This window comes from Larus michahellis, chromosome 6 (genome assembly GCF_964199755.1).
Source record: "Larus michahellis chromosome 6, bLarMic1.1, whole genome shotgun sequence".
NCBI classification, from domain to species: domain Eukaryota; kingdom Metazoa; phylum Chordata; class Aves; order Charadriiformes; family Laridae; genus Larus; species Larus michahellis.
In genome coordinates, this window is record NC_133901.1 from 5,600,686 (window position 1) to 5,616,155 (window position 15,470).

The window sequence follows — 15,470 nt, forward strand, 5'->3', positions numbered from 1 at the left end:
AAATTAATAAGTGCTTATTTAAAGTGTACGGCTGGGACAGGTAGAATTTGGTTTGTCGGAACAAGCCGCGGAAGCGGTTGGAGGAACAGGCAGTGTCTAGAGCAAAGGGTGAAGTGGGATCTGCGGAGATAATGTGGATAAAACCAGTTCAGAATGCTTTCTTGCTGGTAAAATGAAACAAGAAAAGATTCTTGCACTCTGAAATCTCATACGTTGTGTTGAGTGAGATACTGATGAGAAGAACTTGTCAAAGCTACGCGTGCCAGACGAGGACCTAGTTTTCATGGAGAAATATGGGGACAAATTGTCATCCATGTATTCGAATAATCCCACCCAAAACAACGCTGTCATGCAGGAATAAAAGTGTTCCTCCATATGATCAAATAAAATTCCCCCAAAGGGTTTTTTTATAAAAAGTAATGATGACTTTACTCATCCAAACAGGTTGAATATAAACGTACGCTGATGCTCTGCAGAATGACGCAGAATACACCCGCCCGTGTGAGATGAAGTATAGTTGCTTTTAAGATTCACGATTTTCCAATCAGCTAAGTACATCCTGCTTGTTACTGGGTGACCTTGCGGAGATACAACTACAGCACATGCTGCTGAGAAGTCACTTGCAGGAAAAATTGTGGCCTTGTATCTCCTCGGAAACAAATGCTGGAAACCGGTCTTGCCAGACCTTGAGTTTTTGAAGTGGACAGTATTGTAGGATTAATTATTTGATACTTTTCCTGATTAGTGTATTTGTTATGAGTACTTCTGTTAGTGTTTCAAGGACTTAACTACGGCGTATCACAGTGACACTCAAATATAATTAAGACTCTCTCACTGTAATTGCATAATTAAAAAGCTGTCTGCCTGCTGGTGCAAAACCTTCTGTCTCTGCTCTACGGCAGCTCAGGTTTCCAGAGGCAACACCCCGAAACTCCAGCCCTCCCTGAAATACTTGGGTATAGCATGCAAACAGGGTACATCATTGGTACCCTGCCGTGTCTATCAGGCCTTCTCCGATAACCCCTCACTCAGCTCTTGCTCCTTCATCCCTAGCTGCCTGCTCCCCTACGGTCCATGTCCTGCACTCTTCCCAAGTGGAGCGCAGGCAGGGCATCCCTCTGGGATTCAGCCAGGGCAGGTCCACTCCCTGATGGTTTCCCCTGGGCCTTTTTGCTGTGATGGTGTGACTATACAGGCGTGAGAGTGGGGATGGAGTGGCCCAGCCTGCACCAATTCTTTTTTTTTTTTTTTTTTTTTTTTTTTTTTTTTTTTTGCCTATTGGTGCTTAGAAAATTGCTCAGCTTCCCAAAGCGGATGTATGGCTGTTCATAGGCTGTGCTAAAGTGGCTGCTGGCAGGAAGGGGTTAAATTCCTTTTTACTCGTAGTGCACTTTTGTTTCAAAACTTCATGACCTGGCTTTTTTTCCTTTTTCAAGTGATTACACTTTGCCGCATTATAAAGGAGCGAATGCATTTGTGTCTCGGGACCGTACTCTACCAGATACTGACATGTTCAACGTCTCCTGTGGCTTACCAAACACATCAGGGATGTGGACCTCCCTCTGTTTTCTCATTATGCCAAATAATGAAATGTGGAAATAATTCTAATCCTTTCTTCTGGTTGTGCTGTACCTCTGAAAATATGATAAACTCAATCCAATTAAAAGTCATTACCTCTACAAGGCTCAGTCTCTATCTATAACCTTTGTTTTATAATTCACTCTGTTATCTGTCTTCATTATAATTTGGTAGAATAGTCATCTTTTATTACCGCTTTCTGTTAGAAAGAGGCATGTGATTTCTAGTGCTACTTTGTGACACATCTCAGTTTAAAACAGTAAAGGTCTACTAATGAGTAAAAAGAAGTTCAGTTACACTGATTTATTACATCAAGATAAAGTTTCGTTTGCCTTGATTATAATACTGTAGGTTTAAGTAATTGTTTTGATTTTAAAATGTTCTTTTGCAGTAATAAATTTTTCACCCTGTCAGGGACTGTTAAAGTGCGTTACCTTTTCTATCTTACTCCAGCTCATGTAGATTTAGTTAAATTTTCTTCCTAGTTAGTGTTTTGTATGTATAAATGTCTGATCTCACTAATTCATATTTAACCTTCCCGTCCTCAGTTTTCTCCTAAGCAGATTGGCTTCTTGCGCCACATCAGTGTGAGAATATACATCGTGTTTACCATTATGGCAATCGAACAATGAACAAAAGCTGGTTCCTCTAATCCATTTCCCTCCCTTAGCGGTGACCAGTACTCGGGGCTCAAAATTTCAAGGCAGATTATTTCTTCCCTTGGGCCTACTCCGTGTAGAGAGTCACGAAGGATGTCAGTGAGTACGTCTTAGCTGCCGCAGCACCACTCGGTTGAAACATTTTACTAAGATATAACTTAAAGCTATTAGTTAGAGTTTCAGCGTGCTTTGGGCTGCCTCCCGGATCTGTCCTGGCTGCAGAACTGTCCCTCAGTATATCAAACCCTCCGGCCGGCATTTCCCTCTTCTCTTACCCCCCGCTCTGTGTAACCCAGAAAAGATTTTGAAAGTCAAATATATATTTATTCCATTGAGGAAACTTTATCAGCCAGCACCAAAGTTTATTGGCACTAGCTGGTGATATAATGGGTAGTTTAAACCCTGCTAACTGCGAATAATTTTTCAGCGGTGTTTATGATTGCGGCAGACTCTTAACAGACCAGAAGTACAGATAACATAAATATTTCTACCAGAGATGATTGTACTGGAACTATAAATAAAATTAGACTTAACTTGTAAATAAGTTCAGTACGTGCCAGCCAACATTTATAATTCTTTGTTGCTGCATGTAATACAGTAATTTATATGGGAAGTGCACAGGAACACAAGCAGCCAAATTTTGCTTTTCAGCTACGCAGGTGCAACTTCCCCTGACATCGAGGAGAGTGGCTCCCGTGCAAATGAAAGTAGAATTTGACCCGTAGTCTCTCAGTGCTGGACCCTAATTAAAAGCCAGCGTCTGGTCCACATCAGATGCTTTTGACTGTGTTACTCAATTAGACATGAATGACACTAGACAGAGCACCAAACGCTACTAGTTATTGTAGGGGCTGAGAGTGAGAATTGCCAGAGCCGACGGGGCAGGTCCCTACGCAGTTACTACATTATGACTTTGCTGGTCTAGTACCAACGCTTGGCAACGCTGAAATTATCCTGTTTCAAAGGCCTGATGCTCTCTAGTGTGTGTAACTTCGCTTCTTGCCCGCCTGTGGACAGGTTTCTCCCAGGCGCTCGGTGCTCATCCTGCCCCCAGGAGCTCACTTCTGCTCCCGCTGTGAGCCTCTTGTTTCAGGGCTGTTTTTTCTGCTAGCACAATAATTCAAGAAGCAAAAGCCGCTTCCCGTGCAAGGGGAGGTTTTTAATTTGTCTTGTGAGTTACGTGCACTGTTGTTAGTGATGTGTGTCTCGCAGGGAGGCACGGAGAGAAGCTCCCGGCAGCACCGAGCCCTTCGCACGGGGTGCTCCAGCGGTGACCCGAACCGAGCTCCCCTTTCATACGGACACCGCAGCCCATGGCGCAGCACTGTGAAAAGTTGGTGATTTCTGTACTTCAGCCCCAAAGCGCGCTGTGCTCCGGCTGCCTTCTTTCGCCTGCCTTTGTCTGCGCAGCTTTTCCTACAACTCCCTCTTCTGCCGGCGCCGCAGAAGGGTTTGCTCGGTGCAGGGAGGCTTTGGCGAGCTTTGCCCTCTGCAATCCGCAGCCTCTCGAGCGCGGAGGGAAAGCTGAAATCTGGGCACCACATTTCCCCTCTCATTTTGTTATATTAGCATCAGCCTGAAGAAATTCGAGTGACTTTGGCTAACTCCAGGACAGACACTGATCTCATTTATTCCTTGGAGGAAGTCTAAAGTAATTACTTTGGATTTAACAGTTGTGTAAGAGAAATCAGAATCTGGCCTTGGGGGCCACCGCACGGGTGCTTTGGTCCCCCTTGCTCTCGTTGCGTGGTCCATGAGTGTGGTTTTCAGGGTTGGACCTTTTGAGTATGTTCAGGGCGGCTTTGGTTTTCTCATCCTTGTGTTTAGGGTCAAGTAATACGATATGCAAAATACCCATGCGTTTGAAGGCTAGTGTTTGTGAAAGTATTTTTCCTTGGTAATTGAAGTAATGATTCAAAACTGTTTCAAGCGCCGTGTTTATCTCTACGCTTGCTTGTAATCTCTTTTGTTGAACAACCAAACTTTCTATTTGTAAACTGGTTTTTCTCTCCTCTGGTAGTTTTATGGTTTTTACCTAAATTAATAGCTCTATTCTGTTTAGAATCTTATCTCATTTGATAAGGTCTGTCCGATGCTTTTCACAGTGGGGTCCCACCTGGGGCCCCCAGACTGTGTTACAATACAAATAATAATAAATAATTGTCATTAGGTCCAGCTCCACGAAACACTTCTGTGAATAGGGAGTGGCACAAACCAGTTTCAGGTATGTTAACTGATAAAACGTTCAAGTAGAGTAATGTAGCTCCTGGCTAGAGTCCCGTCTGAGCCTGGAGATAGTAACCCAATCTCTGCACGTTTCTAAAGCTAAGGATCCTTTCCTGCTTCTCCTCTAGAGGACGTAAAAGTGACTCCCTCTGAGCCATGCCTACCTGGTGTGGGACTGTCAGGTGGCTCCCATTTAGCTCACCACTGGCTCGATGCTCCTTTGGAAGCTAATAGTTTTCTTCTCTTAATTTTCTGCTTTTCCTGACCTCCTGTGTTCTAGACCCATGGGGATGTATTTTGTAATCAATGAGTCCCTGCCTGTAACAGTGTTTTTTCTTTAATACTCGTTCAAACAGAAATTCAGATAAAGGTGCCCCATTTGTATGCAACAGGAAATGCCTGCCTCCTTTTCCGATATCCCTGCAAATACTCCATGCTGATTTCCTCAGCGCTGAATAGAAATGCTAAGTCAAACAACTATAAACGCTCTCCGGGCTCTTTCAAGGATCTGATTCAGGGCTTTGTGGTACATTCAGGTCCACCCTCGTCTCGCACAGGAAGAAGGGTCTAATTCACTGATCCTACTGCGCTCCCCCAAAGCCTTTGTTATTGTATGCTCACCAAAGGTTCGTGTCAGGCATGGTCAACAGTGGAACTCTTGGCATGTGATGGACTTCTCCTATCAAACAGAGCCAGGTATTTCCAATGTCTAGTCTTTGGGCCTAGGGGTCATCTTTCTCACCTTTGAGAAGTTGCAGGCACAAACCTGTGTGTATCTTCTCGTTGCGAAGAGCCACTTCCACATTTATCTCAGCTCTTACTTTACCCTGCTCAGAAGGCGATGGCATTAGAAACACTTCTGAAGTAGGCTCTCTGGATGCTTTTGCTTCCAGCCTACTTCTTTCATCCGGAGTTATCAGCCATCCAGCTCATGATTAAGTCACTGATGTCCACGTGCATGACTCCAAGTGCAGAGAACTGGATTTATGTGCTAGAGTGTTTATCAGTCAGTAGTCACTTTAGGAGTGTATATCCTCAGGCACAAATTGCCTGAAGAAAGGAAGAATGGATGCACTTCTCTTTGTTAGGGGTGGCTTTGGGTCTGGAGATCTGGATGCAGACTTGATCCCTGGAGGACTTTGTATGAACTTTGAGTTGAAGACTGCCCTGAAACGCTGATATGTGTAACAGGCTAGCATGTCCCCTCGATGTGAGACGCCGCTGTGTGCCATTTCAGCTGCAGAAAGGCAGAGTTTCACTGACCGTGTGGCCCAGGGTGCTTTTGTTAACAACACGCCTCAGCCTCACTAGCAATTGCAGCCAGGGGAAGGGGGTTTGGGCTGCGTTCAGCAACCTCTGCCTCCCTCAGTCATTAGTGCCTCCTACCTAATTGCTTTTGGAGAGGAAGAGCGTGCTGAACTGCTAAGATACATCCGAATGGAAGGAAGTCCTCTCCTCCTCCCAGCCGTGCACAGAAGCCCTCTCGGTCTTGAAGTGACCCCAGGCCCCGGAGTTACGGCGGTAGCTTTGGCACGTTGCTCTCCTGTCTTCATCAGGCACATCCCCAGCACGCAGCCACGTGGACTCTTTCCTGCTGGCATGCAAGGTTGTGTCAAAAGTGCAAACGCAGGTGTCCACCCTGGTCTTTTAGTAGCAATTAACCTTTCCTCCTGGGTTTCCTTTGAAGCTTGCTCATATTTTTGTTGTAAAATAGCAGTGAAGAATTTTATGGAGGCTAATATCTAGAGCTTCCACATTACCTAATCTCATCTGTTCCCTTATCGGGGGCCTTGATTTTATTTCATGCCATTTCTAGCAGGGATAATTACTGGACTTTAAAGAAGCCATCTTGAATTTCAAAACTGCAGTGCTATCTGTGCGAATGATTCGCGGTTCACTGGGAAAACGATGCTTACCAGCGCAGTCCCTGGGTCTAATTCTAACCTCACGAAGGTTTTTCTATTGGTCAATATCCCATGGTTTTGCTAGAAGTCCCTCTATTCCACGTGGGTGTAAATTTTAAGGGGAATAGTCCCACACCCTTTGAAAATGAAGACCACATCCTGTTTCACGTACGTTGATTTTAACTTAGCTCCTTCTATCATTAATTTCACAAATATGTCTTAATGGTCTTCCTGTCTCTTGGTCAGTCGTAATTCGGCTTCGCGTTTATTTTGAGGTTTTAAAATATATTTTTTGCTAGAATATGTTGCTATTTCAGGCAGAATAACATTTCAGTAATCCATTTTACCCGCACTGCTAGGGCTTTGGGGCATATCGGCGTATTATATTTTCCAGAGCTTTCAAGCTGAAAGCCCATGTTTAACGACGACATCGGGTGTGGCTGCTGGAAATCAAAGGAGGCACAATAGACCCAGCAAATGGACTTGTCTCCCTGCCAGCCTTCCAGAGGCCGATTTATCAGCTGCAGGTTTGACCCTATATGGCTAAAAATGAGTTTAGCCAGAATGACTGAGATAAGTATAACTGAGGCCTTTGAGTCTGCGAGAGAGGAATTAAACTGGACTGTCCCTGGGGGAGAAGAAACATCTGCAAAGCCGTGCTTGCTCAATGTTTAAAGCTCGGCTTGTGGACAGGCGGTGCTGGCAAGTGGGGCTGAGGAAGGTGGCCCTTTGGGGAAAGGCACAGAGCAGGTCGTTGCTTGCTGTGTCTTAAACAATTTGGCTGAGGCGCTTTGTTGTTTGGAGGAGAGTCGAACGCGGACGTGGGGCACAGGGAGAGCCTTGGTTTTACGGGGCACTGCTTCGTGGGATGGGGACAACAGTGGTGAGATGGGCTTTTTAAGGAGTTTGAGTGTCAATTGCCCAGCTGTCGTGGTAAATCCGCAGGATTTAGATGCCTGAAGTTTTTAAAAACCCCCTCCCAGTGAGCCATGTGCTTATCATCATCCTGATCACTTTCCTTGTGTGATTTCTCTTCCTGCACCCCATGTGTATACATGGGCTAGATTTCGTTGGGTTTTTTTCCACTTTCAAAACCGGCTGAAGTCTTTTAGGCAGGACTGCAAGCTAAACAGCTGGGGGAAGAAATCTGAATTGGGGGTGAGCCTGCCCTGGGTGGACGCAGCGTCGGAGTTTTGAGGATGCTCAGGAGGCGTGGACCAACCTCTCTTGCCCGTCCCACCGCGCTGGAGCAGAGCCATGTTTGGGGGCAGCAGCAATGCCATGGTGCAAGAGAGATGGCTGCTGATGTGGTTGTTTCAGTGCCTGGTGAAATGAACGGTGACATCCAGGTGGAGCTGTGTCTCTACCCTTTTCCTGTCTTCTTTCCTGTCCCTTGGCGTCCACGTTGAGATTTTTCTGTGTGCAGAAAAGTACGGGCATGGGCTCATAGGTGCTGCACACAGAGCAAGCTCTCTGCACCGGTGCTTTCACGGGCTCTTGAGCATCTTTGCTAAACTCAGCACCACCGAAGCTGTCACAGGCAGGATTTCTGAAGCACAAACAATGGAAAATCCCTCTCTCTGTCCTTCTCAGCTAAATGGTAGAGTCAGTCAAGATTTCCTACTTCTCATAGCGCCAGGTATTAGAAAAGTGACAAACTAATCAATATTGGGTTCAATCGCTAAAGTGCAGGGACAGCCTGCCAAAGCAGAGGCCGAGGGAACGGGCAGCTGAACTTTCTTGTGACATGTATGAGGTCATAGCCAGTGCCACATAAAAGAAAGAAAAACAGTTCATGGCTGTGAATAAATTGCTCACAGATGAAGAATCCAGTTTGCCAGTCATGTGATGGGAGCAATCTATTAAAATGATTTGTTATGTCCCAGTGTTTGTCTTAGGCAGTACCAGAAGCATGAAAGTACAGATATAAAACTGTGAGATAATATGTAACAAAGATGTGAGAGATAATGGGCTATGACCAGTTTCCAGTGGAAAAGGCAGACGGTGCTAATCTACCATGGATAGTTTCTTAAATGAGCAAGAAATTGAAAGAACGTTTTAAAGTTTCCTGTTTCTTCACTGAAACGGAGACATTCTGAACGCCAAGCCCAGCGTAACGCTTTAATTTCTGGGCCAACCATATTATGCAAATTTCCTCACGCTCCGATCTTAAATACCTGGTCTCTAAGCTTCATGCCTTGGAGAATAGTATTCTCGCCTCTTATTTAGGTTGGAAATAAGTGGAATGAATTCCGCTGTGTAGGAAAAGTACAGTGACATTAATAAAGTTAAATTAATGTAAATAAGAAGTTTTTTTGGTTTGTTTGTCTTTTTGCTCTTTTTGCACGTGTTACTGGGTTGAATACTGCATTGCTGGTGCAGCTGAAGCCCCTGCTGAAGTCACTCAGAGTTTTTTTGGCTAAAAGGAATTTACAATCAGCCTTACGTTTTGAGCTGTCAAAAATAGTGACGTTTTCTTTTTTCTTCTTTTTCTTTTTGTTTGCTGGCTAAGCCCCAGAGATGAAGTTGTTTGGTTTTTTTTTTGATGTGCTTTGGATCTGCCCCAGGTTTTGTTTTTTTTTTTTTTTGTTAGGGTTTTTTTTTTTTTTTTTGCAACTGTAAGAGGAGAAGGTTCATGTTCTCTATAAGGTGCTGCTTGGATCCTGAACTTACTTTAGATCATTGCGTTTCTTGGAGGTCAATGGTAAGACACTGATTTACATCAGCTGAAGTTCTTGCCAAGAGTTCTGTGGTAGGCTGGATCCTTTCCTCCAAAGACTAATTGGAGGCCATCAAACTTAATTTTGGCTACTTTAGGTTCAATCTGTCTCTCTGAAAGACCAGTAAAGCTTTCCTGCTTTTCACTTCACTTAGATTTCAGTTGTAACGTATAATGCTGGCTTTCAATTGTAATTTCAAAGAGTATGCGATGCAAAGCGCTATATCCGGACCAGATTGGACAATAGGGTGTGCCTGCATATACATCTGTATGTAATTCCCTCGCTTGTGTTCCGTGATGTAAACCACTTTTGATGTCAGGAATATTGAGAAACACTGTGTACCCCCAGGCCTACAACAGGGAAAAGGCTCAGCTCCTTCCAGGCTGAGGCTCTGCTGCAGGACTAGTGATTGATGAAGGTGCTGCCCGCCTACCAAACTGTCCTCTCCATTTTACGTGCGGGCTGAAAGGGTTTCATATGCAAAATCTGTCAGGATATTTCAAATCCTACTGTTTGGCTTTGTTTTCCAGGTGATGAATGTTTGTATGAAAGCTTTCCTGAACTTCCTTTGGAGGAAGTGCCAGAAGCTGATGGAGAAGTTGCAAACGCCCAGTGTCCAACAGCCGTCAGCATTCAAGAGCCGTCTTCTCCAGCAACCTCCAGCGAAGCTTTCACGCCAAAGGAGAGCTCTCCTTACAAGGCTCCGATATACATTCCCGATGACATTCCCATTCCTTCAGAGTTTGAGCTCCGAGAATCCAACATTCCTGGAGCAGGATTAGGGATATGGACCAAAAGGAAGATTGAAGCAGGGGAAAAGTTTGGCCCTTTTGTAGGAGAGCAGCGGCCACACCTTAAAGATCCCAGTTACGGTTGGGAGGTAAGGCACTTTACATTCTTTCGGTCTGTTGAACTCTCTTGTGTGTCTATAAACACAGAAATATTTGCAGAATTTGAGTCCTATCCTGCAGCAGCCAGGGGATATTTTTGTGCACTGAGACTGCTTCGTGGCCTCGCGGGGCTTTCTGGATTAAAAAAAAAAAAAAAAGTGTAAATTAAAAAAGAGAAAAGAAAAGAAACAGGAAATTATTATTGCTCTTTGTGTGTGAAATCTGTCCGGGTGGATATCGGCAGGTGATGCCTCTCTTAGGGAAGGAAAGGAAGAAGTTGCAATGTTGGAACACTTCTGTACCGCTCTTAATTCCTTCTCGTGCAGCCCTGCGGCACGTCTGCGGGTGAAGGGTTTGCAAACCACACTGTGCTATCTATTTGAACAGAAGCTGGGTGCTGCTTTCAGGGTTGTGCATCGCCCCTTTCTGTCAACAATGGTTAGAACAGCCCTAAAATCTAGTCTTGGGTGGCTACAATTGCTATTGCAGAACCTTGTGCTGTTCAGGGACATCAAAAGCTGGGGGTCTGATCCCGCTTCCATTTAACTTAATGGGAATTTTGCCATTCATTTGGTGAAAGGCTGTTTGGATGCTGGTGTCAAACCTAGCACACATGGGAACGATGTGGCTCGTGTTGCTTCTGCAGATACTCTGAGAAATGTTGCTTTTCTTGAAGGAGGCCAAGGTCTCCTTTGGCGAGTACCGCAGCTGCCTCTTGCTTTCCTGGCCTTCGGGGGCAGCGTGTTTTCCTCGTGATATCGCCGTGGAACTGGCCGAGTTGCAGGTCCGCAGTCAGGTCAGGGTTTTAGACATCAAGTGGTGCACAATGCAAGTTGTGTTATGGCGTCACAAACGTTCTTGCACGGTTTTATTCATAGTTTTAACAATGTGCTGTAGAAGCAGAGCGCAATCTCAGCTTTCCATCTGTACGTTTCCTTTGGTTTCTGATAAGGGGAGAAGTGCAGCGCTTGCATGGCTCTCCAGGGGCACGACTGACCTCTGGAGAGTTGGGAGGTTCATTTTCCCAGGAAAAATGGAGTTTTGCTGGGGAGCGGAGCCTTGCCGGTATGGTGGAAAATAGAGGTTTGATTTGCTCTTAACTCTCCATAAATACTCTCTGAGTTCATTCCAAACTTTCTATCCTATTGTTTAAACTCTGGTGAGACCTGTGACAATATGACAGAACGGTGTCAGGAGAAATTATAGACTTGGCAGCACTCTATCCAATTAACAGACCCTGATGCAATATAATTGCTGGTGAGAAATCTTTATTATTTGAAAGAGGCACCAAAAAGCCATAAAATCTGACTTTTAACCACACAGATATTGATAACAGAAACTGGAGCAAAACTGCGGAGAACATAGCCTTACTTGCGGGCTTAATGTGTACCAAAATTAGTGTATTTTAGACTGGATCCTCAGGTGGTCTAGCGCACGATAGCCCCACTAAAATCGAGGGAAACCTATCTTGACTTTCACACCCTTAGATGACGATAATGTTCCACGATATAAGGAACTAGTTTTCCTGGTTCGAATGCTTAGGATTTTGGAGTCTGCGAAATCCAGACAAGAAATGCCTATCTTGATAGTGCTGGAAGTCCAGCTGGCGGCTTGAATCCCTTTCAAGCTGCAGGACTCATGCCATTTGAATAGTGTTATGTATTTGGGACAGCTGGGGAGAAGCTATTGAAAAGTGTTGGAGCAAAATCACACAAAATCAACAGTTGAGTCCCTCTGCAGTTTGGCCACTCATCTAGAGAAGTGCTCTGCAGCGCTCAGGGGAGCCTGAAACCGAATATTTTTCCAACAAGTGGGTTAAGTACATTTATTGTAGTTGAAGGGAGACAAAGCAATGCTGGTTACCAGAGTTTACACAATGAGTAAAATGGCATGTAGTGAAGGTTAAGGCTAAAGGACACGTGGGGGGGACCTGGTAGCGCTGGAGAGGACCTTCCCGGTGCCCAGCCCAGGTTCTCATCATCACACTGCTGTGGACACCACCACTACCTTGAGCCCGTGCTTTGGGATGAAAAAGGGAAAAAGACGCTGTTACTGTTATGTGGACTCAGACAGCGTCAAAGGTAGCATGGGAAGGTGAGGGAAAGGTGTCATTTATTGACGTTTAAAGGCAGTTTTGGGAATGTAAGCTTTTCTGGTGTCGGTATTTCTGCCTGAATGGGCACTTTTGTTAAACAGGGCATTTGTCCTGCCAGGTGCCAATAAGTCAGTTAACAAATGAGGAATTCAGTCTGCTGTTGCTGATATCAAGGTGAAATTTCATTATTATATTTTAAATGGAGGAAAGATGGAACCAAAGTTTCTGTATGGTACTGACTGTGGGTTTTAGTGACTTCGTAGCATGAGAGGCTTTAAAACCTTTCTTTCCACAATGATGCTTGCTGTGTGAATTGCACTGATGTAGATACTGTTACGATATTCTCTTATGTTTGATTATAAGTAATTCCCGGTTCATGGTGCTGTAGAGGTCAGCTGTGTCTGGTGGCTTCAAAAGGTGAAATGTCTCAACCTGTTCAAAATACTTGCTGGTCCCACAGGCCGAGGAAAGCATTTTGCTGCGTCTTGGATTACTCATTCCTTCATCTCACATGTGCATTGCGCAGGGAAAGACATAGTGGGGTTGCGGTGTTGCTAATGCTTGTGTATTTATTTATTTCTCCTGAATAGACTCCCCTGTGGCTACAGAAAGGATGATTAAGTTATTGTAAAATTCAATCTTTCCGTTTTATCTGCATTTTTCTGAGTTGAAGGTGAAACACTGAATGTACAATGGTGTTTGGCTTCCAAAGGTGACGAAGGAAGAATTTCTTTTCAGGAAAATAATTAGCATAAACATATTAAAATATGTTTGGAAGGAAAGCTGAGCATCTTCCTCAGCTGTTTTGTGTTGCTGGATAAATCACTGATTTTACTATGAAAGATTTGCAATTGTTTAGGATTGCTAGATAGCCGAGAGTCTTAAAGTAGAAAACTTCAAAAAAAAAAAAAAAAACAAAACAAAACAAAAAAAAACCAAAAAAAACCCCTGAGCCCCCTACATGCACATTGCAGGGAAGAGTTTATAGCCACACACAAATTTGGATTGTAACTACACTTCTGGAAAGGACATTTTTATTCCCTTGCAAAAGGTTGTCATAGTCTTGGCTGTTTACAGCTGTGGGTTACTTCTGACTTCCAGTTCTTGTGACTGATGTCCATCTGAGTTGATACCAGGATTAGCCTGTAGTGGTCGGGAGAGAAGTGGAAGCTGGAGGAACCGCTGCTGTTAAATTTTGCAGCCGGGCAGTTGATGATAAAGGAAAACTTGCTGCAGAAGGCTGAGGAATTTCACGGGGCCTGTTGCTACCTTCCCCTATAGCAAGACTCCCTATAGCATCGACGTAGAGTCTTGTCGGAGCAAGTACAACAAAACAAGGTCTATTGTGTCCATTTATATACCTCAGCCATAAAGCACACTCTGGGACAAAGAGAATTTGTTGTGATATAGCTGTGCTTGGCTCATGATTAGAGTGCTGCAGACCAGTTTAAATGAAAAGCCATAAATTTGTATTTTATCTCATTTTGTGGGTCTAGAGCGGAGCATTATCTAATCAGGTATTGGTTAGCTAAAGTACAAATCGAACAGGGGGTCACCGGACAAGGGGAAAGGTCGAGCTTTTTTGCAGTTTGTCACCGAGGTTTTAGTATTTGCCGGCAGCCCGAATATCCGAGGGGGTCGGGAGGCTGTTGCTCCGTGGTTGTTTGAAAAGGGAAAATTGACTGCTGCTTAATCAACAAAGAAAACAAGCTTTTAAGGGATGGCAGTAATTTTTTTTTTTTTTTTTTTTTTTTTTTTAAAAAAACAAAAGCAAGGGAACACAAATTTAGTGACTTCATCGTGGTTCATGCCCTGCTATGAAAAACAACTGGGAGAGTATTTCAAAGAAAGCCTTTGACTAGGTCACCAAAGCACATGCGCCTATCTTCGACCAGCTTCTTCCGGACCACGTCGGATATTCAAATTCAGCCCTTTTACTGCTACAGCAAATTCGGTCTCATTCATAGGTGCAATTTCTTCACAGCTTTTTTTTTTTTTTTTTATCCTAAACTTTTATTTCTTTACTAGGAAGGTAAAAACAGGAGCAGTAAACTCTAACAAATCAAGCTTGTCACAGAAGTAAAAAATATTTTAAAGCTTTATAGAGGAGCATATAATCCGTTTATAGAGCAGAGTATATTTTCTTGTCATGACAGCCAGGCTGAAAAACATCTCAGATTTGGTAGAGTATGCTCAATACTATTACTTCTAAATGGAAATTAGGAGACTGCTTGCCTATTCGTTTACCTCTCCTCTGACCTTTTTGATGTGCGTCTTTGAGGAAAGCTGGACAACTTCTTAAAAATAGTTTTGGAGTAACTGATCCGATCTTATAGGGACTGGAATAGTTGCAATTTTAAGTTTAAATTCTGCACTCTTTGGCTTTCTTTTGGCTTTTTTAAAATTTTAAATTTAGGTTTATTTGAGATTTTGGGTTCTAGGTGTACCACCTATCTTTATGAAAATTAAATAATAAGTTACAAAATGTAAAGGTATACAGTTTTAGAGTTGGAATCTAATGTATCTTCTCCCAAATCAAGCTTGTAGTGCCTAAACCGCTAGCTTGGTTTTCTTGCTCTTAGCATCCAAAAACTTCCACTGTACCCAACGGGAGTCACAGGCCGATTCTGCTCTCTGTAGCAATGTTATTCCACATTTTTGGGTCCTCCTTTGGAAAATATTTGTCACAACGTTGAAAGCAGGATCTGCCTCTTTTTATAAAAACAGGACAAAAAGTGTAGCGTCTTTTAAATAACTGGGCATGGGATTCACGCATCCTAAGACTTGTGTTAAGCTATTCTTAATAAACACCGCGGGTGCTGGGGGAAATAACTGCCCTGTAGTCAGTGGAACCGCACTGGGATAGAGTGGTAGATCGTCCTTTGAAAAAAGGAAAAATTAAAGGAACAGCCTTCATCGCTTCTGAATATTTTTCTTTGGGATATGGAGTTTATCCTAGTGTTAAATAAAAAAAAAAACTTTAATTTTATGCTGTTGTCTGATACTTTTCACACTGCGCTGGCTTACAGACCAAATCTTGACCTTTTCTTGAATCACCTTTAAAAACAGAAACATGCAAAGCAACTCCATGCTCAACCAGGTGGGTGGAAAGTGGAAAGATTCCCTGCCTACATTTTCTCCTTGCGTATGGATTTCAGCAGTATAAGGCTCCAAGAACCTTTGCAAAATTATTATTGAGGAAAAACCAGGAATAGGAATGTGGGTTATTCTGTTATTTGAAATGAAAAAGGAGTAACTGGTTTTATAGTGGGGGGGTGGAGATGCTTTTTGATCAATACAAGACCGACCTAGTTTTGCATATAGCATGTTCTTCCCCAGGTTAAAAGATCATCCACTTCTGGCAGCTGCGGGTGGGGGTGACATCCTTACCTTTCCTT

At 43.7% G+C, this 15,470-nt stretch overlaps 1 protein-coding gene across 8 annotated transcripts in view; it reads left to right on the forward strand.

Annotated features, from left to right (window-relative positions):
• MECOM (MDS1 and EVI1 complex locus) overlaps positions 1-15,470 on the forward strand; it is a 350,717-nt gene that overhangs the window by 145,306 nt on the left and 189,941 nt on the right. For all 8 annotated transcript variants that reach the window (XM_074591441.1, XM_074591443.1, XM_074591448.1 and 5 more), the window contains exon 2: positions 9,618-9,967. In XM_074591441.1, coding sequence (XP_074447542.1) covers positions 9,618-9,967 — 350 coding nt within the window. The remainder of the gene's footprint in view (positions 1-9,617; positions 9,968-15,470) is intronic.